The sequence below is a fragment of the Symphalangus syndactylus genome, chromosome 21 (genome assembly GCF_028878055.3).
Source record: "Symphalangus syndactylus isolate Jambi chromosome 21, NHGRI_mSymSyn1-v2.1_pri, whole genome shotgun sequence".
Taxonomy (NCBI): Eukaryota; Metazoa; Chordata; class Mammalia; order Primates; family Hylobatidae; genus Symphalangus; species Symphalangus syndactylus.
Window position 1 is genome coordinate 53,589,970 of NC_072443.2, and position 23,136 is coordinate 53,613,105.

Genomic DNA, 23,136 nt, shown 5'->3' on the forward strand with positions numbered 1-23,136 from the left:
CTCAAAAAAAAAAAAAAAAAAAAAAGATTCAAGGCTGAGGAGACAGCAGCCAGTTAAATGTTTAGTGTTCCCAGCAAAGAGAAACGTTCTGGTATATGGAAAGCCCTGGGAGATGAACAATCTCTTGGGAACTGCTATCAGGTCCATGGACAACCAGCATGGCCCAGGAACCTAGAGAGGGAGGTGCGACAGCCCTGCTGCAAGTTTGGATTTCTTTCTGAGTACAATGAGAATCCCTTCAAGGGTTTGTCCCCCGACCCAAAACCAGCTCTTCAGATTTCCTATACTATTTATATACACACACACATACCCACCCACCCACTCACATACCTACATATACACAATTTCCTATAGTATATATAGAATTTACATATAGAATATATGTAAAGTTTATAAGATAAGTCAGGGTATATTAGAGCATACCAAAAGATAATAGCAAAGATTACTGACTAAAAATAAAAAGGGTAAAAATAACCTGCTTTAAAAAAGGTTTGCAAAAAGGTAAATAAATCCTGACCTTTGCAAAACGGTAAATAAATCTTTTACTTAAGTATAAATTTTAGCTCATATGAATAGTTTTGAGTTACTATTTTAGTTTTTTGAGACAGGGTCTCCCTCTGTGGCCCAGGCTGGAGTGCAGTGGCATGATCACAGCTCACTGCAGCCTCAACCTCCTGGGCTCAAGCAATCCTCACACCAAAGCCTCCCAAGTAGCTAGGACTACAGGAATGGCATGTCTGGCTAATTTTTTAGTTTTTTTGTAAAGATACAGTCTCACTTTGTTGCCCAGGCTGGTCTCGAACTCCTGGGCTCAAGTGATAAGCCTTCTTCAGCCTCCCTAAGTGCTGGGATTACAAGTGTGGGCCACTGTACCCAGCCTAAATGGAGGATATTAATCCAAATATATCAACAATCACTTTAAATATGAATTGATCCACATCCACCAATGAAAAGACAGATTCTCAGCTGGGTAAAAAAACAAGACCCTTATGAAATTATACAGGAAGTAGGAAAAAAATGGGAAAAAATCAAGACCCCAATACATATTGCCTACAGGAGACCCAATTTATAAATAAAGACACAGACAGATGCAAAATAAAGGGATGGAGAAGCTGACAATGGTGCACATTTGTAGTCCCAACTACTTGGGAGGCTGAGGCAGAAGGATAGCTTGGGCTCAGGAGTTTGAGGTTGTAGTGCCCTATGATCCTGTCTGTGAATAGTAAAGGCACTCCAGCCTGGGCAACAGAGCAAGATTCTCCTAAAAAAAAAAAAAAGTTGGCCAGGCATGGTGGCTCACACCTGTAGTCCCGGCACTTTGGGAGGCTGAGGCAGGTGGATTGCTTGAGCTCAGGAGTTTGAGACCCACCTTGGCAACATGGTGAAACCCCATCCCTATTTAAAAAAAAAAAAAAAAGCATTATGTGTGTGTGTATCCAGGCATGGTGGTATGCGCCTGTAGTCCCAGCTACTTGGGAGGTGTAGATAGGAGGATGGCTTGAGCCTGTAAGGTAGAGGCTGCAGTGAGCTGTGTTCACGCCATTGCACTCCAGCCTGGGTGACAGAGCAAGACCCTGTCTCAAAAAAAAAGAAAAAAATGTCAAAACATAGAGAAAGTTATACCATGCTAGAAACTAACACTAATAAAAAGAAAGCTGGAGTAACTATAGTAATTTCAGACAAAGCAAATTTCAGAACGAGGAAAATAAACATAAAGGGAAGTGGTACATAATAAGAAAGGGGTTGGCTGGGCATGGTGGCTCATGCCTGTAATCCCAGTACTTTGGGAAGCTGATGCAGGAGTATCACTTGAGGTCAGGAGTTCAAGACCAGCCTGGGCAACATAGCAAGACTCTGTCTCAAAAATAAATAAAAAGAAAGCAAGCAAACAAGGGGTTAATTCTCCATCGCTTCTCGACCTTTTGGCTAAGATCAAGAAAGGAGTTAATTCTCCAAAAAGACATAACAATGTAAAACATATATGCAACTAACAACAGAGCATCAAAGTGAGGCAAAAAAACTGATAAAACTGCAAGGAGAAAAACAGAAATCAACAGTTATATTTGGCTTTTTGATTCAGCTTGTTGAGATAACAATAAATCTCTGTCATCAATATATTATCCCTTCCTCCCAGCTTTTTGCCTACAAGCTTGATACACCTACCTTCTCTTTGTTCAAAGAGGTGAAAACACTCAGTGGGCCAGAGGCAGGTTCAGAGCCCTAGGGAAGACAACTTCCCATAAGTGAATATCGATTAGTTAATAACAATATTAGTAATAAGTTATTATATAATTAGTAAATATTGAACATTATTATGTGCCAGGCACCATTCTAAGCACTTTATAAGCAATATCCCTTTGATTCTTCATAATAACTTTGCGAGGCAAATACTACTATTATGTATATTTTCCAAATGAAGAAAGTGAGGCATTAAAAAGTTAATTGACCAAGGTCAAAAAAGCTAAGTGGGGCACTGGATTTGACTTCAAGTAGGGGCCCTTGCTCTTAATTACAGTACTAAGAAATACTGCCTCTCAATTTGGAAGCAAATAAGTAATAAAATGGTACTTCATCTCAACAGTTTGAAACAACAGTTCAGGCTTTTGCTTTAAATGGAAGTTGATTAAATAAATGTAAGCATTTTTTATTTTTTTTTAAAGAATCGATGAAGTTGTACTGTATTTGATGCCCAAAAGGCACAACTCCTTAGTGAAACCCTTAGGAAGGTTTGTTTTTGGAAAGAGTTCTGGAAAGGCAGGGTTGCCATTGGCAGGTTGCAGGTACCTGAATGCGCTGAGGTGAGGCTACAGCAGAGTCAGTGGAGATTATCTGGATGCGTGGGGAGGGGCTGGTCATCCCTGGAGATTCCGGCCGAGAGGTCTGTGTACGTGTTACCTGTGGGCGAGAAGTGGGCTGGATCACAAGGGGGTTCAGAATGATGCCCAGAGGTGGCCTGAAGACCATGCCTCTTGCTTTCACTGTGGCCTGGAGTGATGAACTTGTGTGGTTCTGAGGTATGGACCCAGAAGGATGACAAAGGAATCAATGAGATGTTGCTACACGATGCCCCCCAGGAAAATACAATCTTAAAACAGCTGTTTCTAATGTTGAAAATGTAAGAAGAAACCAAAGGAATTTGCAATTGTGCTCTGCACACTTTAATAAAGTAAAAACCTACCAAAATAACATTTTAAAGATGATCTTTGAATGTTATCCCTGTCTCCAAAGCCACCTGTAAAACATTCCTTTAATCTGGTTTCCCGAGAAAGGCTCTTACAACACAGCAGGGGATGACAAACAAAACCAACATTACACTGAAAACTACTGGGATTAGTACTCATAAAAGGGTTCTGGTAATTTCTCAGCCCCAATGGGATGGAGCTGGGAAAAGCCTGTCAGGACCATAGGGTCTGAAATTTAGTCAATACCTATCCCAAAGGCAAGGTACAAGGTGCTGAGTGGTCACCTGGGTATTTGAAGCAGGCAGATATATTTTTTCTTGATAGAAAGCGTATTGTGGCTGGGTGTGGTGGCTCACACCCATAATCCCAGCATTTGGGAGGCCAAGGTGGACAGATCACTTGAGGTCAGGAGTTTCAGACCAGCTGGCCAAAATGGTAAAACCCCATCTCTACATTAAAAAAAAAAAAAAATTAGCCAGGCATGATGGTGCGTGCCTGTAATCCCAGCTACTCGTGTGGCTGAGGCAGGAGAACCGCTTGAACCAGGGATGGGGAGGGTGCAGTAAGCGGAGATCGTGCCACTGCACTCCAGCCTGGGTGACAGGAAAAAGTGTATCGTGGGTCGGGGGCGGTAGCTCACGCCTGTAATCCCAGCACTTTGGGAGGCCGAGGCGGGTGGATCACTTGAGGTCAGGAGTTAGAGACAAGCCTGACCAACATGGTAAAACCCTGTCTCTACAAAAAAAAAAAAAATTAGCCAGGCATGGTGGCACGTGCCTGTAATCCCAGCTACTAGGGAGGCTGAGGCAGGAGAATCTCTTGAACCCGGGAGGCGGAGGTTGCAGTGAGCCAAGATCATGCTATTGCACTCCAGCCTGGGCAACAAGAGGGAAACTCTGTCTCAAAAAAAAAAAAAAAAAAAAAAAAATGTGTATTGTGAACACTTCACAATAAACTCTCCCTAAAATTAGAAGAAAACAGTTCCTAATTCTGTGAGGCCAATATTACCCGATACTGAAACCAAAGACATCACAGGAAAAGAAAACTACAGACCAATATCTCTTATGAATAGAGACACAAACAATCCTCTACAAAACACTAGTAAACCAAATCCAGTGGTATATAAAGGATTATACACCACGAATAAGTGGGGTTTATCCCAGGAACGCAAGCTTGTTCAAATATGAAAATCAAACAGTTCTATACATTGCATTAAAGGAATAAAGGACAGAAGCCACATAAGTATTTCAATTGATGGAGAAAAAGCATTTGACAAAATCTAACAACATTTCATGATAAAAACACTCAACAAACGAGATATAAAAGGAAAGTTCTCAATCTGATAAAGGGTCTCTATAAAATACTCACAGCTAACAGTATACTTAGCGGTAAAAGACTAAAAGCTTTCCTTCTAAGGTTAAGAATAAGATGAGGATGTCCGTTCTCTCTATCTCAACATTACACTAGGGGTTCCAGCCAGGGCAATTAGGAAAGAAAAATAAAAACATTCAGAATAGAAGGGAAGAAAACTATCTCTGTTTGCAAATAACATGATCTCATATACAAAAAATCCCACAGAATCCACAAAAAAACCCATCAAAGTGAGTAGACGAGTTTCAGGGTTGCAGGATATAAGATCAAAATACAAATATTGGCCAGATGCAGTGGCTCAAGCCTGTAACCTTGGCACTTTGGGAGACTGAGTAGGAGGATCACTTGAGGTCAGGAGTTTAAGACCAGTTCGGACAACAAAACAAGACCCATCTCTACAAAAAAATTAAAATATCAGCTGTGTGTGGTGGTGCATGCCTGTAAGTTCCGGGTACTCATTAGGTTAAGGTGGGAGGATTGCTTGAGCCCAGTTGTTCTAGGTTGCAGTGAGCCATGATTGTTGTCACTACACAGCCTGGGCAAGACTCTTTCAAAAACAAAAAACAAGGCCAGGCACAGTGGCTCACGCCTGTAATCCCAGCACTTTGGGAGGCCAAGGCAGGTGGATTACCTGAGGTCAGGAGTTCAGGACCAGCCTGGCCAACATGGTGAAACTCCATCTCTACTAAAAAATACAAAAATAAGCTGCGTATGATGGCGGGGCCTGTAATCCCAGCTACTCGGGAGGCTGAGACAGGAGAATTGCTTGAACCCAGGAGGCGGAGGTTGCAGTGAGCCAAGATCGCGCCATTGCATTCCAGCCTGAGAGACAAGAGTGAAACTCTGTCTCCAAAAAAAAAAAAAAAACCAACCAAAAAAAAACAAAAAAAGCAAACAAACAAAAAAAAACCCAAAACAAAAACACAATAATCAATTGTATTTTCATATATTAGCAATGAGCAATCTGAAAATGAAATTAAGGAAGCAATCCCACTGACCATGCATCAAAAAGGATAATATATTTAGAAATAAAATCAATTTAACAAAAGAAATGCAAGATTTGAAAACTATAAAATATTGCTATGAGAAATTTAAAACACCTAAACAGGCTGGGCATGGTGGCTCACGCCTGTAATCCCAGCACTATGGGAGGCCGAGGCAGGTGGATCACGAGGTCAGGAGATTGAGACCATCCTGGCTAACACGGTGAAACCCCGTCACTACTAAAAATACAAAAAATTAGCCGGGCATGGTGGCGGGTGCCTGTAGGCCCAGCTACTCAGGAGGCTGAGGCAGGAGAATGGTGTGAATCCGGGAGGCAGAGCTTGCAGTGAGCCGACATTGTGCCACTGCACTCCAGCCTCAGTGACAGAGCAAGACTCCGTCAAAAAAAAAAAAAAAAAAGAAAAAAGAAAAAAAAAACCTAAATAAATAGAAAGACATTTGTGACTTAATATTGTTAAGATGGTGATATTCCCCAAATTGATCTACAGGTTCAATGTAATCCCTATCAAAATTTCAGGTGCTTTTGGCCGGGCACGGTGGCTCACGCTTGTAATCCCAGCACTTTGGGAGGTCGAGGCGGGCGGATCACGAGGTCAGGAGATCGAGACCACGGTGAAACCCCGTCTCTACTAAAAATACAAAAAAATTAGCCGGGCGTGGTGGCGGGCGCCTGTAGTCCCAGCTACTCGGAGAGGCTGAGGCAGGAGAATGGCGTGAACCTGGGAGGCGGAGCTTGCAGTGAGCCGAGATTGCGCCACTGCACTCCAGCCTGGGCGACAGAGCAAGACTCCGTCTCAAAAAAAAAAAAAAATTTTTTTTCAGGTGCTTTTTTGCATACATTGACAAAATGATCCTAAAATTCATATGGGAAGGCACGGGACCCAGAATATCCAAAACAATTTTGAAAAAGAACAAAGTTGGAGGACTCACACTTCCTTATTTCAAAACTTATTTACAAAGCTACAGTAATTAAAAGTGTGGAATCCAGCAATCACACTTCTGGGTATTTACCCAAAAAGATTTGAAATCGGTTTATTGAAGAGATGTCTGCACTCCCATGTTCTCTGCAGCACTGTTTGTAATAGCCAAGTTACATAATCAACCAACATGTCCAACAACAGATCAATGAAGAAAGAAAATGTGGTATATACACACACTGGAATACTATTCAGCCTTTAAAAAGAAGGAAATTCTGTCATTTCTGACAACACGGACGGAATTGGAGAACATTACGGTAAGTGAAATAAGCCAGGCACAGAAAGACAAATACCACATGTTCTCACTTAAATGTGGAATCTAAAAGAATCAAACTCATAAAACCAGAGTAAAATGGTAGTTACAGAGGCTGAGGGGCAGGGGGAATAGGGAGATGAAAGTCAGGTCAAAAGGTACAAAATCTTAGACAGGAGGAATACTTTTCCTTTTTTTTAGACCTATTGCACAGCATGGCGAATACAGTTAATAATAGCCTACTGTACATTTCAAAATTGCTGAGTAAATTTCAAATGTTCTCATGGCAAAAATAAGTATTTAAGGTAATGGATATGTTAATGAGCTTGATTAAATTTTTACACATTGTAGTCACAGATCATAGCATCACTTTGTACTACAAATATATGCAATTATAAACTCAATTTGTAACTTTAAAAAATCGCAGTACTGGCATAAAGACAAGACATACAGACCAATGGAATATAATAGAGAACGCAGAAATAAACTCTCATCTGTATGTTCAAATTTGATAAAGGTGCCACAATAATTCAATAGGCAAAGAACAGCCTTTGACAAATGGTGATGGGAGAAGTGGAAATCAAATGCAGGGCAACAAATCTGGACATCTACCTTGCACTATTACAAAAAAAATCAAAATGGATCAAAGATCTAAATGTAAGAGTTAAAACTATAAAACTCTCAGAAAACACAGGTGTAAATCTTCGTGAACTTGAATTAAGGGATTGTTTCTTAGATGACACCAAAAGCAAAAGTAGCACAAGAAAAATCAGAAAATAATCATCAAAACTAGAAACTTTTTTTGGGGGGGGACAAGATCTCTTTGCCTGTGCTGGAGTGCAGTAGCACAATTATGATTCACTGCAGCCTCATCCTCCTGGGCCCAAGCAATCCTCCCACCTCAGCTTCCTGAGTAGCTAGGATCACAGGTGTGTGCCACCATGCCAGGCCAATTTAAATTTTTGTTTGTTTGTTTTTGAGATGGAGTTTCACTCTTGTTGCCCAGGCTGGAGTGCAATGGTGTGATCTCGGCTCACCGCAACCTCTGCCTCCTGGGTTCAAGTGATTCTCCTGCTTCAGCCTCCCGAGTAGCTGAGATTATAGGCATGAGCCACCACACCCGGCTAATGTTGTATTTTTAGTAGAAACAGGGTTTCTTCATGTTGGTCAGGCTGGTCTCCAACTCCTGACCTCAGGTGATCCACCCACCTCGGCCTCCCAAAGTGCTGGGATTACAGGTGTGAGCCACCGTACCTGGCCTTAAAAAAAAAAAATTTTTTTTTTTTGAGACACAATCTCACTCCTGGATGCCCAGGCCAGAATGCAGGGGCACAATCTTGGCTCACTGCAGCCTCAACCTCCCAGGCTCAGGTGATCTGCCTACCTCAGCCCCCCAAGTAGCTGGGACTATGGGCGTGCACCACCTAATTTTAAGTATTTTTGCAGAGATGAGGTCTCCCTATGTTGCCCAGGCTTGTCTCCAACTCCTGGCTCAAGTGATCCTTCCTCCTAGGCCTTCCAAAGTGTTGGGATTACAGGTGTGAGCCAGCGTACCTGAACTCAAATTAATGAGTTTTGTATTTCAAAAGACATCATCAAGAAAGTGAAAAGACAATCTATAAAATGGAAAAGAAAAAAAGTGCGAATCATATATCATTACAACTTAATATACAAGACAAAAATCCCAATTTAAAAATGAGCGAAAAGTTAAACAGAAATTTCTCCTAGAAGATATACAAATGGCCAATAAGCACAGGAAAAGATGTTCCAAGGTCATTAGTTGTTAGGGAAATGCAAATCAAGACCATGATGAGATACCACTTCATATCCACTAGGATGGCTACAATGTTAAAGATGGACAGTAACAAGTATTGGTGAAAATGTGGAGATGGGAATCTTCATACATTGCTGGTAGTAATGTAGAATGGTAGTTGCTTTGGAAAACAGTCTGGCTGTTCCTCAAAGGGTAAAAACACAGTTGCCATATGACCCATAATTTCACTCCTAGATATATACTCAAGACAAAGAAAAACACGTCTACACAAAAGCTTGTACAGATGTTCACAGCAGCATTAGTGATAACAGGCAAAAAGTAGAAACAACTCAAATCTCTCTCAAATGATGAATGGATAAATAAAACATGGTATATCCATGTAATGGAATATTATTTGGCAATAAAAAGGAATGAAGTGCTCATACATGCTACAACATGGAAGACTCAGCCACGAAAGACCACCATATATTGCATGATTCTATTTATTTAAAATGTCCAGAATAGGCAAATCCATGGGGACAGAAAGTAGATTAGTGGTTGCCAGGTGATAGGGGAACAGGGGTAGCAAGAATAATTGCTAAGAGATGTGGGTTTTTTAGTGGTGGCATGATAAAAATATTCTGGATTTAGATAGTGGTGATGGCTGCATACTCTTGTGAATGTACTAAAACCCACTAAGCTGTATATTTTTAAAAAATGAATTTTATGGTATGTGAATTATATCTCAATTTGATAAAATATTATCAATTAATTCATTACTGGGCTACTAAATTTTTTTTCTTTCATAAGCATACATTTTAACAACAACAAATTCACTACAATGAAGTCAACAGAATCCAGTATTTTTACAGTGACCTTTAGCTTAAAAAATATGGATTAGCTCTCTCTTGGCTAAGAAATAGGCAGGACAAGCACAACCATTTTATAGGAGGTATGGTGAGGCTGAGATTCTGCAAGGTATGTCTCCCAGGATCCATGTACACATAACTGCTAGCTCTGTTTATTTATAACTGAAAAGAAAAGGCTGGCCAATCACTTTATCAGAGCATATTCATTGAATCCTTTAATAATGAACATTTAAAATTTTGGTTGAGTCTATTAGTCTGCAAGTTAATTCTGCCAGTTTCAGATACAGTTATGTGTTACTTAAAGACAGGAATATGTTCTGAGAAATGTGTCATTAGGTCATTTCATCATGTGAACATGATAACATGTACTTACAACAAACCTAGATGGCATAGCCTACTACATATCTAGGCTATGTGGTATAGCCTATTGCCCCTAGGCTATAAACCTGTAAAGTATGTGACTGTGGTGAATACTATAACCGACTGTAACACAATGGTAAGTATCTGTGTATCTAAACATAGAAAAGGTACAGTAAAAATACAGTTATAATCTTATGGGACTACCTTCCTTCCTATAGGCACTCGAGCACTGACAGAACCGTCATTATATGGTTCACATTTGGTTTGTGACTGTACTGAAAATTCTTCACTGGCAGAATAACAGGCCAAATTTTGGCTCAGGTCCTTACTTTATTTGCAAGAAGTTTTAAAACCATCAGCATTATTGGAGTACCCACAGGCTATGGAATCTGACAGACCTGGGCTCTGAAACTTGTACTGTTGCCTTCAACAAGTCATTTAACCCTCTAGCCAGGCGCGGTGGCTCACACCTGTAATTTCCAGCATTTTGGGAGGTCGAGGTGGGTGGATTACGAGGTCAGATCGAGACCATCCTAGGTAACACGGTGAAACCCCGTCTCTACTAAAAAATTAGCTAGGCATGGTGGTGGGCGCCTGTAGTCCCAGCTACCTGGGAGGCTGAGGCAGGAGAATAGTGTGAACCTGGGAGGCGGAGCTTGCAGTGAGCCGAGATCGCACCACTGCACTCCAGCCTGGAGGACAGAGCGAGACTCCGTCTCAATAAATAAATAAATAAACCCTCGAATAGCTGAAATGTGAAACTTCAAAATTTCCTCAAATTCAACATGGATATATTGTTACTACTTTATGGCACTGGTGTGAAGGTTAATGAATAATAAGTTAAACATTAGTTATATTCAGCAAATGGTAACTGATACTGTCACAAACCTTCTGAAAATTTTTCTAAACCTGTTATAAACACTATATAAGTGTCTTTGCTACACATGATACAATGTGCTAATGTGTCTCTCAAACAGAAAATTCTTTGTATTTTATTTTAAAATATAATATTAAATCCAACCTCATATCATATACAAAAAATTAAAAAACACAGGTGCAAATCTTCATGACCTTGGATTAGGCAATGGTTTCTTAATGTATTACACTTGAAGCAAAAGCAACAACAACAAAATACATAAAATGGGTTTTACCAACATTAAAATCTTTTGTGCTTTGAGACAGAAAGTGAAAAAGAAAACTGATACAACACGAGAAAATAATTCTCAAATCATATATTTGATAAGGGACTTTTATTCAGAATATATGAAGAACCCTTATAACTCAACGAAAAGAAGACAAAAACCAATTACAAATGAGCAAAGGGGTTGAACAGACATTTCTCCAAAGAAGATATACAAAATGGCCAATAAGCACTTGAAAAAATATTCAGTATCACTGGAAATACAAATGAAAATCACAATGAGATACCATTTCACACCCTCTAGGGATGGCTACAATAAAAAAGATGCAGGATAACAAATGTTAGCAAGGTTGAGGAGAAACCAGATCCTTCATACACAGCTGGTGGGAACATAAAATGGTGCAGTCTCTTTGAAAAACAGTCTGGCGGTTCCTCAAAAGTTTGAAAACAGTTACTATTTGACCAGCAATTCCACTCTTAGGTGTACACACACACACACACACACACACACACACGTAATGAAAACGTGTCCACAGAAAAACTGGTACACAATGTTCACGGCATTATTCCTAATAGCCAAAAAGTGAAAACGCTCAAGTCCATTAACTGATGAATAAAATGCGGTATATCCATACAATGGCATAATTATGCTGGTAAAAGAAGCCAGTCACAAAAGACCATATATGATTCAATTTATATGAAATGTCCAGAACAAATATAAAGGTAGAAAGTAAATTAGCAGTTGCCTAGGGCTGGGGGGTGACAGCTAAGGAGTGTGGGGCTTTTTTTTTTTGAGGGGGTAAAGAAGATGTTCTGAAATTAGGTATTAGTGATGGCTGCACAATATTGTAAACATACTAAAAGCCACAGAATTGTACACCTTGAACAGGTGAACTGCCAGCCTGGGCAACATAGTGAAACTTGGTCTCTATTAAAAAATTTAAAAAACTAGCCAGGCGTGATGGTGTGTGTCTGTGGTCTCAGCTGCTTAGGAGGCTGAGGTGGGAGACTCACTTGAACCTGGAGGGTTGAGGCTGCAGTGAGCTACGATTGTGCAAATTCACTCCAGCCTGGGTGACAGAATGAGAACCTATCTCAAAAAAAAAAAAAAAAAAAAAGTGAATTGTATGGTATATGAATTATATCTTAATAGAGCTGTCAATTTTTCTTTTCTTTTTAGAGACAAGGTCTTGTTCTGTCACCCAGGCTTTAGTGCAGTGGCACAATCATAGCTCACTGCAGCCTGGAACTCCTGGGCTCAAGCAATCCTCCTGTCTCAGCCTCCTGAGTAGCTGGGACTACAGGTACTCTCCACCACAGCTGGCTAATTTTTTTTTTTTTTTTTAAAGAATTAATAGGCTGTGTGTGGCAGCTCACATCTGTAGTCCCAGCACTTTGGGACGCCGAGGTGGGCGGATCACGAGGTCAACAGATTGAGACCATCCTGGCCAACATGGTGAAACCCCGTCTCTACTGAAAATACAGAAATTATCTGGGTGTGCTGGTGCGCACCTGTAGTCCCAGCTACTCGGGAGTCTGAGGCAGGAGAATCGCTTAAACCCGGCAGGCAGAGGTTGCAGTGAGCTGAGACTGCACCACTGCACTCCAGCCTGGCGACAGGGTGAGACTCTGCCTCAAAAAAAAAAAAAAAAAAAGAAAAAAAGAATGAATAAACAACAACAACGAATTCAATCCATGGTGTAAGGGGCTGGGGTAGAGTTCATCTTTAAGGAAGAAGGTGCAGGTAATGATTGGGAAGGGGCATAAGGAGAGCTTCTGGGCTGCAGGAAATTTCTATTCTGTTCTTAACCTGGGTGGTGAGTATATGGAAATGTTTTCTCTGTGATAATTCATCATAAGCTGATGAATTTTAAACTTAGGTATGTTATATTACAATAAGAAGTTTATTTAAAATCAGTGCGCAGATAAGTGGATAAAAAACCAAAAATTTAAAAACACTATTCAAAAAGTATTTCACATATCTCAGAGTTTTCTATGTCATTAAGACAAAGTGACAGTGGTCTATGCTTTACTTGAACCTGGTAAGCACTTACTCTGTGCCATGTTGGGGTTGTGTGCACAGGGCAACCAGATGTGGCCCTGCCTCTAAGCTGCTGTAGAGGACGAACAGCTACTGGAAAGCACAGGTTGGGTGCTGAGACCGCTATTCCTTGGCTTTGCTACCTTGCCTGAGGTACAGTTTAAACTCCCTGGATTTTGGCTTCCTCACCTGTTCAGGGATACACCTGCAAGTTTTATTTATTCCCTTGATATGAGAAGCCCAAAAGGCCTTTTACCTGAGAGGGGGCATGGGCCACACTGGCAATGGGCTCCCTGTAGGCTCAGCAATAAATTTAGATTGAGTGAATAGCCCTGAGATTCAGTGAAAAGACGATTAACTCTGGAAGTGACAGGTTAAACAGAAAATGTTTGGGATCCCCTACTCCTGAAGCCATTAGAAAAAAGGTATGTTCTAGTGGCACCAGAGGCAGTTGAGATATGGTCTTGCATGAAGGCAAAGTGATGTTATGATGAGACCGGTAAGAAATTCTTGCAGTTGTATGAATTTACAGTCTGACAATTATGAACAGACATCAAGGCAGGAAATCTACTTTTTTTCCCAGAAACATTTGTTTTGAGATGGAGTTTTGCTCTTGTCGTCCAGGCTGGAGTGCAGTGATGCAGCTTTGGCTCACTGCAACCTCCGCCTCCCAGGTTCAAGCGATTCTCCTGCCTCAGCCTCCCGAGCAGCTGGGATTACAGGCACCCACCACCATGCCCGGCTAATTTTTGTATTTTTAGTAGAGACGGGGTTTCACCATGTTGGCCAGGCTGGTGTCGAACTCCTGACCTCAGGTGATCCGCCTGTCTTGGCCTCCCAAAGGGCTAGGACTACAGACGTGAGCCACCATGCTTGGCCTTTTTTCCCAGAAACATTTTATTGAGACTCATCAGCACAGCAATAAAAAGTCAGTTTGGTAAAAAGGATATAAAAATATTAGATGCATTTCTGACTAGTTGAAGCTTCTCCTTTCTATTTTTTCCTGCCTAGCACCTCAGTGCCTAATGTCAGTCTTGGCCTCTGCCTTATCCTATTTTCTACCCTTTCAACCTGCTCAAGTTGCAAAGGACAGGATCACTTAGCTTACACTGTATAAATGCCTGACAACACCCAGGTGTGTTATACCTTGGTTAGGGCATTTTACCTTGACAGGAAAACTGCCAGTCCAAAGGACTCAAAACCATGGGCAAGCTGGGCGTGAAATATCTTTAGACACAGACCTTCCAAGGCACGGTCTCCAACTCATACTTAAAGGGTAAAATAATCTGTTCCATTTCACATCCTTTGTAAAGGTAACCACGCTTGCCGAACACACAAATGTTTTATTAAACACTAAATAATTTAATAAAAGCCATGCTCCTCTGGCCAGCCTTTCCTGACACCCCTCAGGTTAATACAAATGCCCTCCTCTGGGTTCCCACAGTCCCTGCACCTTAGTACTCTCCACAGAGGACCACATTTCCTATTTCTCTGTTTATTCCCAAGGCCAGGCACATATTAGGCCCACAATGAATGCTTAGTGAATGAACACTCAGGGAATGAATACCTTAGGGGATGAATAAGCAGTCTCTGTCTTACAGCCTTTGATTCTGGGACTCTGCCTAGACTTTGCTTTGCTTTACTCTACTCTTGTGCCTGTCTGCTAATTACACACCCTGGAGGTACAGCACAACACCTGTCCTGGCAGTTCATTATATAAACCAAGGAGTACTGGCTTCCACTGACACAGGTGGGTTTATGAGGCTGCTGAGGAAGTTCATACATCTTCACCCTGGAATGAGAACCTCCTCTATTCCATAATGGCATGACATTGCTTTGGCAGCAGGGTTGTTGTTGTTGTTTTTTGTTGTTTGTTTGTTTGAGAAGGAAATAATTGTCAGGAAAAATTTCTGAGGTTTATATGCAATCACTTGCTGAAAAATGAACATCTAGGCTGAAGAAGATGCTCACAGGCCAGGTGCGGCAGCTCATGTCTATAATCCCAGCAGTTTGGGAGGGTGAGGTAGGAAGATCACCTGAGGCCAGGAGTTTGAGTACCAGCCTGGACAACATTCCAAGACCCCAACCCTACTAAAAATTAAAAACATTATCCAGGCGTGGTGTCGCATGCCTGTAGTCCCAGCTGCTTAGGAGGCTGAGGCGGAAGGAGCACTTGAGCTCAGGAGTTTGAGGCTACAGTGACAGTAAGCTATGATGGCACCACTGTGCTCCAGCTTTGAGATAGCAAGACCCTATCTCAAAAAAAAAAAAAAAAAGAAAAAGAAAAAAGGGATTAAAAAAAAGAAAAAGATGCTCATATCATTGAGTTAAATGTGCAATATTAAGAGTTTCTAAATCTATAATTTATTCTGGATTTTGGCTACAAAAATTCTCATGGGTTATTAATAGGATAACAGAGTTACACTCTGAAAAAACAGATTGTGCAGATCTAGTCTTACAAATCTCAAACAGAACTCAGTACTTCTTAACACTCCAGTGAAATCATGAACAATGCAAACCCTTAAGTAGGGTAAAGGGTGTCAGGCAGGGGACACCTCCAGCTTGAACTGAAATGTACCACATACCCTCCTTTAGTTTATTTCAAAGGACCATTAAATAGTAAGTGTGTTGAAGGGCCAATGGGCAAAGAGGTTAACCCCTTTTGTGCAGCAACTTGCATCAGTGAGAAGAATCCATAGGAGGCTGCTGACTTTTACGTGCAGTTCCAGTCCTCAAAGGACTGGAACCTTACAGTAACAGTGTTCGTAAAGAACTACTTCTCTTGATGACATGTATATCCAGCTCTTCTTTACAGTAAAGCTAATGAGGGAATGAAACCTAAATATTATAAACCAGCATCATTTACATCAGAATTGATTAGCCAGTTTTGAATTTTACAGTTGGCAATAGAGATTTTAAAAAGATAAAACTTAGGGCTAAATTTCTTGTCACAAAAAAAACAAAAATCCCAAGTCAACAACCACTCCCCACAATTATGTAAAACAATGAGATATTTAAGAGCAATATGGTTTATAAACTGTTCACAGGCAGAGTAACCTGCCAAAAACAACAAACAACTTTTGCCCCACCTGAATTTACCCAGCATATTCAAATACAAGTTCCTATGAAGAAACGATTTGCTAAGAGCTTAGCATAGCAAGACATTAAATTGAATTTCTTCAAATATACAATAGGTGTCTAAATCCACTGCTATTATACTAACTGCTGTAAAAATAAGTGCCTACTGAAATACACTGCATTACAAGGCTTCTCCCAGAAACACAGGGAAAGAGAACAGACTTCAATACTGCAGTCTTGTTTTCTTTAGGACACTCACACTTACCATGCCAATGGCTCCCTGCAGCTTTATTTATATTTTTCCTCAGCAACCTCCCAGGCCAAAGAGAGTCCAACCCAAAAGGCCAGAGGTTGGTTGAGGGAACTCACAGGCATTTGCTTTCAAACCTTGCCAGTGCAGATTCCATTCACCAAAACCAGACAGGGCTGTTTAAAGATGCCCTCTCTGTGACCCAGCTCTGCGGAAGGTCAAGTACACTATCACTGCCTGTAACCAAGGAAGCAAAATCGACATGTTCCTGCTGTTTTGCCAGCTGCTGAAACAGTTTGTCTAATAATATGACTAATTCCTTCTAGGGAAGATGTACTCTGCTTTATAAAGTTCTCCCTTCACCTAGATTGCTGCCATTGTTAAACTCTCTCTCCCTCCACCCCTTTCCCCTTAAAGATCACCTTTCCTCAACTGAAAGTTCACAAGAATGTTACCATGGAGTCCAACCAACTCAAAACATTTTTAAATCTACAAGGAGAGGAGGGAAGACTTGGAGAGCCCAGAAACACCACGTTCTGCATATAGCATCTTCAACCTAACAGTGCAGTAATCTAATATTCTTCTTTTTATTAAATAAAGACAAGGTCTGTCACTCAGGCTGCAGTGCCGGTGGTGCAATCATGGCTCACTGCAGCCTTGACCTCCTGGGCTCAAGTGATCCTCCTGCCTCTCAGAGTAGCCAGGACTACAGGTATGTGCCACCACACCCAGTAATTTTTTTTTTTTTTTTTTTTTTTTTTTTTTTTTTTTGAGACAGAGTCTTGCTCTTGTCGTCCAGGCTGGAGTGCAATCTTGGCTCACTGCAACCTCCACCTCCCAGGTTCAAGCGATTCTCCTACCTCCACCTCTCGAGTAGCTGGGATTACAGGTGCCTGCCACCACACCCTGCTAATTTTGTATTTTTAGTAGAGATGGGGTTTCACTATGTTGGCCAGGCTGGTCTCAAGCTCCTGACCTCAGGTGATCTGCCTGCCTCAGCCTCCCCAAGCGTTGGGATTACAGGTCGTGAGCCACCACGCCCAGCCAAATTTTTTCTTTTATTTAGTTTTTGTACAGACAGGGTCTTACTATGTTGCCCAGGCTGATATCCGAACTCATGTGATCCTTCCACCTGGGCCTCTCAAAGCACTGGAATTACAGGTGTGAGCTACCATGCCTGGCCCTAATAAAGATAGGAGGTCTTTACAAGTTCCTCTTTCACTTAAAGTGTAGGCAAGAATATATGGACTGTATTACACAGAAAAGACCCACAAGAACAACAAAACTGGGCTCATTTAACCATATCCACCCAACATGCACCAGGCACATGAATACAGGATTGCAGTCCTGCTTCCCTTGGAGGATTGCAGTCCTGCTTCCCTTGGAGGAGAGCAGGGAGTCAATCAGATTCACTGGTCTGAGAGACTTGGCACTGGAAGCTGGAGGTCCATCTCCAGGCTTTGTGGTACTGGCTGTACAGCCATAGCTTCACCAGACTGGCTCTGCAGTGTCATTCTGGGTGTTGTTCCGGGCTGCAGAGCTACTTCTCAAGTTCTCCCACTGTAAAGTTTATCTGTCTGTCTATATATACATCTGTCTGTCCATCTGTGCATCTTTTCATCCTCACGTGAATATACTATTAATTTATAATACGGAAAGATCAAAAGCAATTTATATGTCCCAAACTAGGAGACGGGTTAGTAAATTATGCTATGTTTCCGGGATACAGAAAAATAACGATCAAAGCAGGTTATGTGGCAACCTGGGGAAAAGATGATGATATTTATTCTGTGTAATAACATTTTATAAAAACACAAGACACAAAGTTATATGCACACTGTGATTACAACCAGATGATATGCATGTGAGAAAAGAGCAAAAGATTTATTCATTCAATAAACATATCTTGATTGCTCACTGTGTTCCAGGCACTGTATTTCAGGCACTGGGAACACAACAGCAAATGAAACAAAGTTCTGGTCTTCCTGGAATCTACATTCTAATGTGATGAACAAATTAAGTATATATGTTCGTAGATAATGAGAAGCATTATGGAGGAAGACAAGTACAAATAAGGAGATTAAGAAGTGACAGAGGTAGAGGTGGAAATGATTATTTTTACATAATGTGGTAATAAAGAAATCAACAACTTTTATAATTAAAAAAAAAACTTTCGAATACAAGGCTACCTTTTAAAACCAGCAAATACTGCTACAAATTAGCAGTATGAATGATCTTATTTTCTACCCCACATCTGAAATTACTGGTGTTCTTCATATTTTTCTTCACTTTTAAAAGAAAAACTTGGCAGGGCATGGTGGCTCATGCCTCTAATCCCAGCACTTTGGGAGGCCAAGGTGGAAGGATTGCTTACGCCCCGGAGTTCAAGACCATCCTGGGTAACACAGAGAGACCTCATCTCTATAAAAAATAAAAAAACTAGCTGGGTGTGGTGGCATGTGCCTGCAGTCCCAGCTACTTGGGAGGCTGAGGTGGGAGGACTGCTTGAGCCCAGGAGATTGAAATTGCAGTGAGCTGTGTTCCTGCCACTGCACTCCAGCCTGGGTGGCAGAGTGAGAATCTGCCTCAAATAAAAAATAAAAACTCTTCTTACCCATCTAAGAAATAATATGGAAACTTTTTTTCTTGGTAAAATGAGGTATAAAAGTCTACTGTGGGCCGGGCGCGGTGGCTCAAGCCTGTAATCCCAGCACTTTGGGAGGCCGAGGCAGGCGGATCACAAGGTCAGGAGATCGAGACCATCCTGGATAACACGGTGAAACCCCGTCTCTACTAAAAATACAAAAAATTAGCCGGGCGAGGTGGTGGGCGCCTGTAGTCCCAGCTACGCGGGAGGCTGAGGCAGGAGAATGGCGTGAACCCCGGGGGGCGGAGCCTGCAGTGAGCCGAGATCGCGCCACTGAACTCCAGTCTGGGCAACAGAGCAAGACTCCGTCTCAAAAAAAAAAAAAAAAAAAAAAGTCTACTGTGAAACATAATTATCAGTCTCCTTGCCTATTAATTGCTACTAAAGATTTAAAAAAACTAAGCTGCTTCTGCAATTACAAAGCTAACCTGAATCATCCTGGTGGGCAGCTGATTACATGCAAACACACTACACTTAGAATTACGTTCACGTTTGGGTGGCACTCCTATTAACAATTTCCCTGGAGAAATCAACTGCAATGCTCAACTTGTGACCCTGAGTAAGATGTTACCTTCTCCCACAGCAGATGCTAATTTTAATTTTTTATTCTGGTAGACAAAATGCTTTCATTTTCTAATTCTCTATTTTCTGTGACCAATAAAAGGATATGCTTTCTAAGGCCTTTATTAAACTATCAGACACTAAAGGTATCCCTCAAGACACAGATTTCAAGAAAGGAGATGTTTTCTATGACAGAATGTCATTACTCTGTGGCAAGACATACCGTAAGAAATCATTTTGGCACAACACTTCACATAAGGTATGGATCTTTTGCAAGGACATCATCCTTCCTCAATTTTCTCCTTCTTAATAATTCCTCCTGTCAACTGTTTTTATCATATTATAAGTAAGTCTAGTCTCACTTATTCTAACATTAATTCCATTTAACATTTATTCCAGCTGACTCTCTACATTTCATCTACAAAACAGTTGTATCTTCTTAGTACCCTTATTTAAGTATGTACTTACTTAAGAAGTATGTGACTTGTCATATCATCTTTGGTAGTTATGCCTAAGCATTTACATGAAATACATATTATTTCATAATAGGTTGCTTTCCTTTTATTTCTCCTGAATATAATTATTATTATATATTGATTTTTGTAAGTTATTTGCATATGAATGCTTATATTTTCTATGAATATCACCTTGGTACAGTAAAAGGGTCTTTCAAAAAATACTTTTTAAAAAGGGGGCACTGAGTCTGAAGGAACTGGAAACCCCTAAGAGGAAGGTTCTCACAGTATGTACTCGATGCATACCTGCTGAATTAATAACTGATCTAGTTAATGGTGCTACTTCTTGCATATGAAGTTATGTGACTGTTAAAAAACTGTCGGAAAAAAAAGCAAAACCCTTAGAAGACACACTTTGACTCAGATAGCTTTTAATTTCAAATTCTACTTGTAGTCTACAGAGATACTCCTACATACAAGCCCAAGGAGGCATATATAAAGATGTCCGTCACTGTACTATTTATGCTTGAGAAAATCTGGAAAAAACTTAAATGTGCATCTAATTGGAAAATACTTCAATGTGCAAACTTAAATGTGAATCTTAGAGGAGTAGCTAAATAAATATAGCTCTAATCTATAAAATATGAGAGTAAAAAGGAATTATGTGTATCTCTAAATCTGAGACAGTTAAAAAAATCAGCTTTCAGAACATCATAACCAGTGTGATTCCATTTAGTTTAAATTTTAAAAACCTATATATTTCTATAGCTACATAAACATGGATGTAAATACTTACAAAATTCTGGAAGAAAACATAAACTAAAAATAAATTAAGCCAATTTCAAAGAATCAGTATCATAAAGATCAGATCCTCTGATTACATTGTGATTAAGTTAAAACATAACAAAAAGGTAATTAATCACAAATGTAAAACCCAGAGCTACAAAACTTTTAGTGAAAACACAGGAGAAAAATGTGACCTTGGATTAGGCAAAGATTTTAAAATATGACATTAAAAGCATGATTTATAAAAATTTAAAACAATCGATAAACATCAAAATAAAAAAATCTATTCTTCAAGAGACTGCCAAGATAATGAAAATATAAGCCACAGATTGGGAGAAAAATATTTGCAAACCATGTATCTCATATAGGACATGTATCTTATCCAGAATATATAAAGAACTCCCAAAACTCAAGAAAAGAAATAACTCAATTTTAATAATAGGCAAAAGATTTGACAAAACACTTCATCAAAGATGATATATGGATGGCAAATAATCATATGAAAAGATGTTCAACATTATTAGTCATTAGAGAAATGCAAATTAAAATTACAATTAAGAGCTAGTACACATCTATTAGAATGCTTAAGAGTAAAAAGACTGACAATATTAAGTGTTGGCAAGGATGTAGAGCAACTAGAACTCTCCTGCACTGCAAGTAGGAATATGAACTCATATAACGACTTGGAAAACAATTTGGTAGTCTCTTAAAAACAAACAAACAAAAAAAACATATGATCCAGCAACTCCACTCCTAGCTATCTACCCAAGAAAAAGAAAAGCGTATGTTCTCACAAAGACATACACAAATGTTCACAGCAACTTTAGCTGTATAGTAAAAAACTGGAAGTAACCCAAATGTCTATCAACAGGTGAATAGATTAAGCATATCTATACAATGGATACAACGTAAAATGGAATTAAATACTGATATATGCAACAACATGGAAGAGTCTCAAATAACTTTGCTAAATGAAAGAAGCAAGACAAAAAAAGTGGACACATTCAATGATTTCTTTAATAGAAAATTCTAGAAAAGGCAAATCCATCTAAAACAATTAGAAGATCAGTGGTTGCCTGGGGATAGATGTGGCTAGAGCTATACTCAGAAGACAATATACAGCCTAATGCTTATATTAGAAAAGAAGAAAGTCTGAGATATCAATAAGCTGAGTATCTATCCTAAGAATTTACAAAAAGAATAGCAAAATAGGTGCAAAGAAAGTAGAAAGAAGAAAATAATAAAGACAAATTAATCAGTGATAAAACAACTCTGGTGAAAATGACCAGGAAAAAAAGAGAGATGACAAATAATACTAGGATTGCAAAGGAGATTCTAACTGGAGATACTTCAAACATTAAAAATACAAAACAAGGCCAGGCATGGTGGCTCACGCCTGTAATCCTGGCACTTTGTGAGGCTGAGGCGGGTGGGTCACCTGAGGTCGGGAGTTCGAGACCAGCCTGACCAACATGGAGAAATCCCATCTCTACTAAAAATACAAAATTAGCCAGGCATGGTGGCTCATGCCTGTAATCCCAGCTACTCAGGAGGCTGAGGCAGGAGAATTGCTTGAACCCGGGAGGCAGAGGTTGCAGTGAGCCAAGATCGTGCCATTGCACTCCAGCCTTGGCAACAGGAGTGAAACTCCATCTCAAAAATAAAAATAAAAATAAAAAATAAAAAAATACAAAACAAGGATGTTCTAAAAACTAGACGCCAATAAATTTGAAAACTCAGACAAAATGAACAAATTATTTGAAGAAGGTACAATTTATTAAAACTGAGTCAATCACAACTAAAAAATCCGAATAGTCTTAACCATTAAAGAAATTCTATCAGTAGTTAAAAATCTTTCCAGGCACCAACAGTTTTACTGGTGTGTTCTATAAGCATTTAAGGACCAAATAATTCTCATTTTATATACATTATTATAGGAGGTAGGAAACAAGGGAACCTTCTCCTAACTCATTTTATGAGGCTAGCATAAATTTAAGAAAAATTAAAAGTTAATCTCACTCATGAACACAGATGCAAAATTCCTAAACAAAATGTTAGCAAACTAAGGTGTGGGTGTGTGTGTGTGTGTGTGTGTGTGTGTGTGTGTATAAAAGAGTATAATCCAGATTAACCTATCAAGTTGAGATTAATTGCAGAATACAAGATGGGTTTAATATTACAAAGTCAAGCTAATTCACATTAACTGATCAAAAAAGAGATATCATATGATCATCTCAGATCATAAAAAAAAGAGCATCTGACAATTGAACTCATGGAGATAGAGAGTGGAATGATGGTTATCAGAGGCTAGGAAGGGTAGTGGCGGGGATGGTTAATGGGTACAAAAATATAGTTAGATACAATGAATAAGATCTAATATTTGATAGCACTGCAGTATAATTACAGT

General features: G+C 39.9%; 1 protein-coding gene across 15 annotated transcripts in view; it reads right to left on the reverse strand.

The window, feature by feature from the left end:
* Positions 1 to 23,136, reverse strand: part of NR2C2 (nuclear receptor subfamily 2 group C member 2) — a 103,373-nt gene that overhangs the window by 43,096 nt on the left and 37,141 nt on the right. For 8 of the 15 annotated variants that reach the window (XM_055260337.2, XM_055260334.2, XM_063630271.1 and 5 more), the window contains 2 exons: positions 2,785 to 2,895; positions 2,164 to 2,220 (listed from right to left, as the gene is read on the reverse strand). In XM_055260337.2, the coding sequence (XP_055116312.1) occupies positions 2,164 to 2,220; positions 2,785 to 2,895 (168 nt within the window). The remainder of the gene's footprint in view (positions 1 to 2,163; positions 2,221 to 2,784; positions 2,896 to 23,136) is intronic. The other 7 variants (XM_063630270.1, XM_055260338.2, XM_055260335.2 and 4 more) reach the window with 1 other exon arrangement.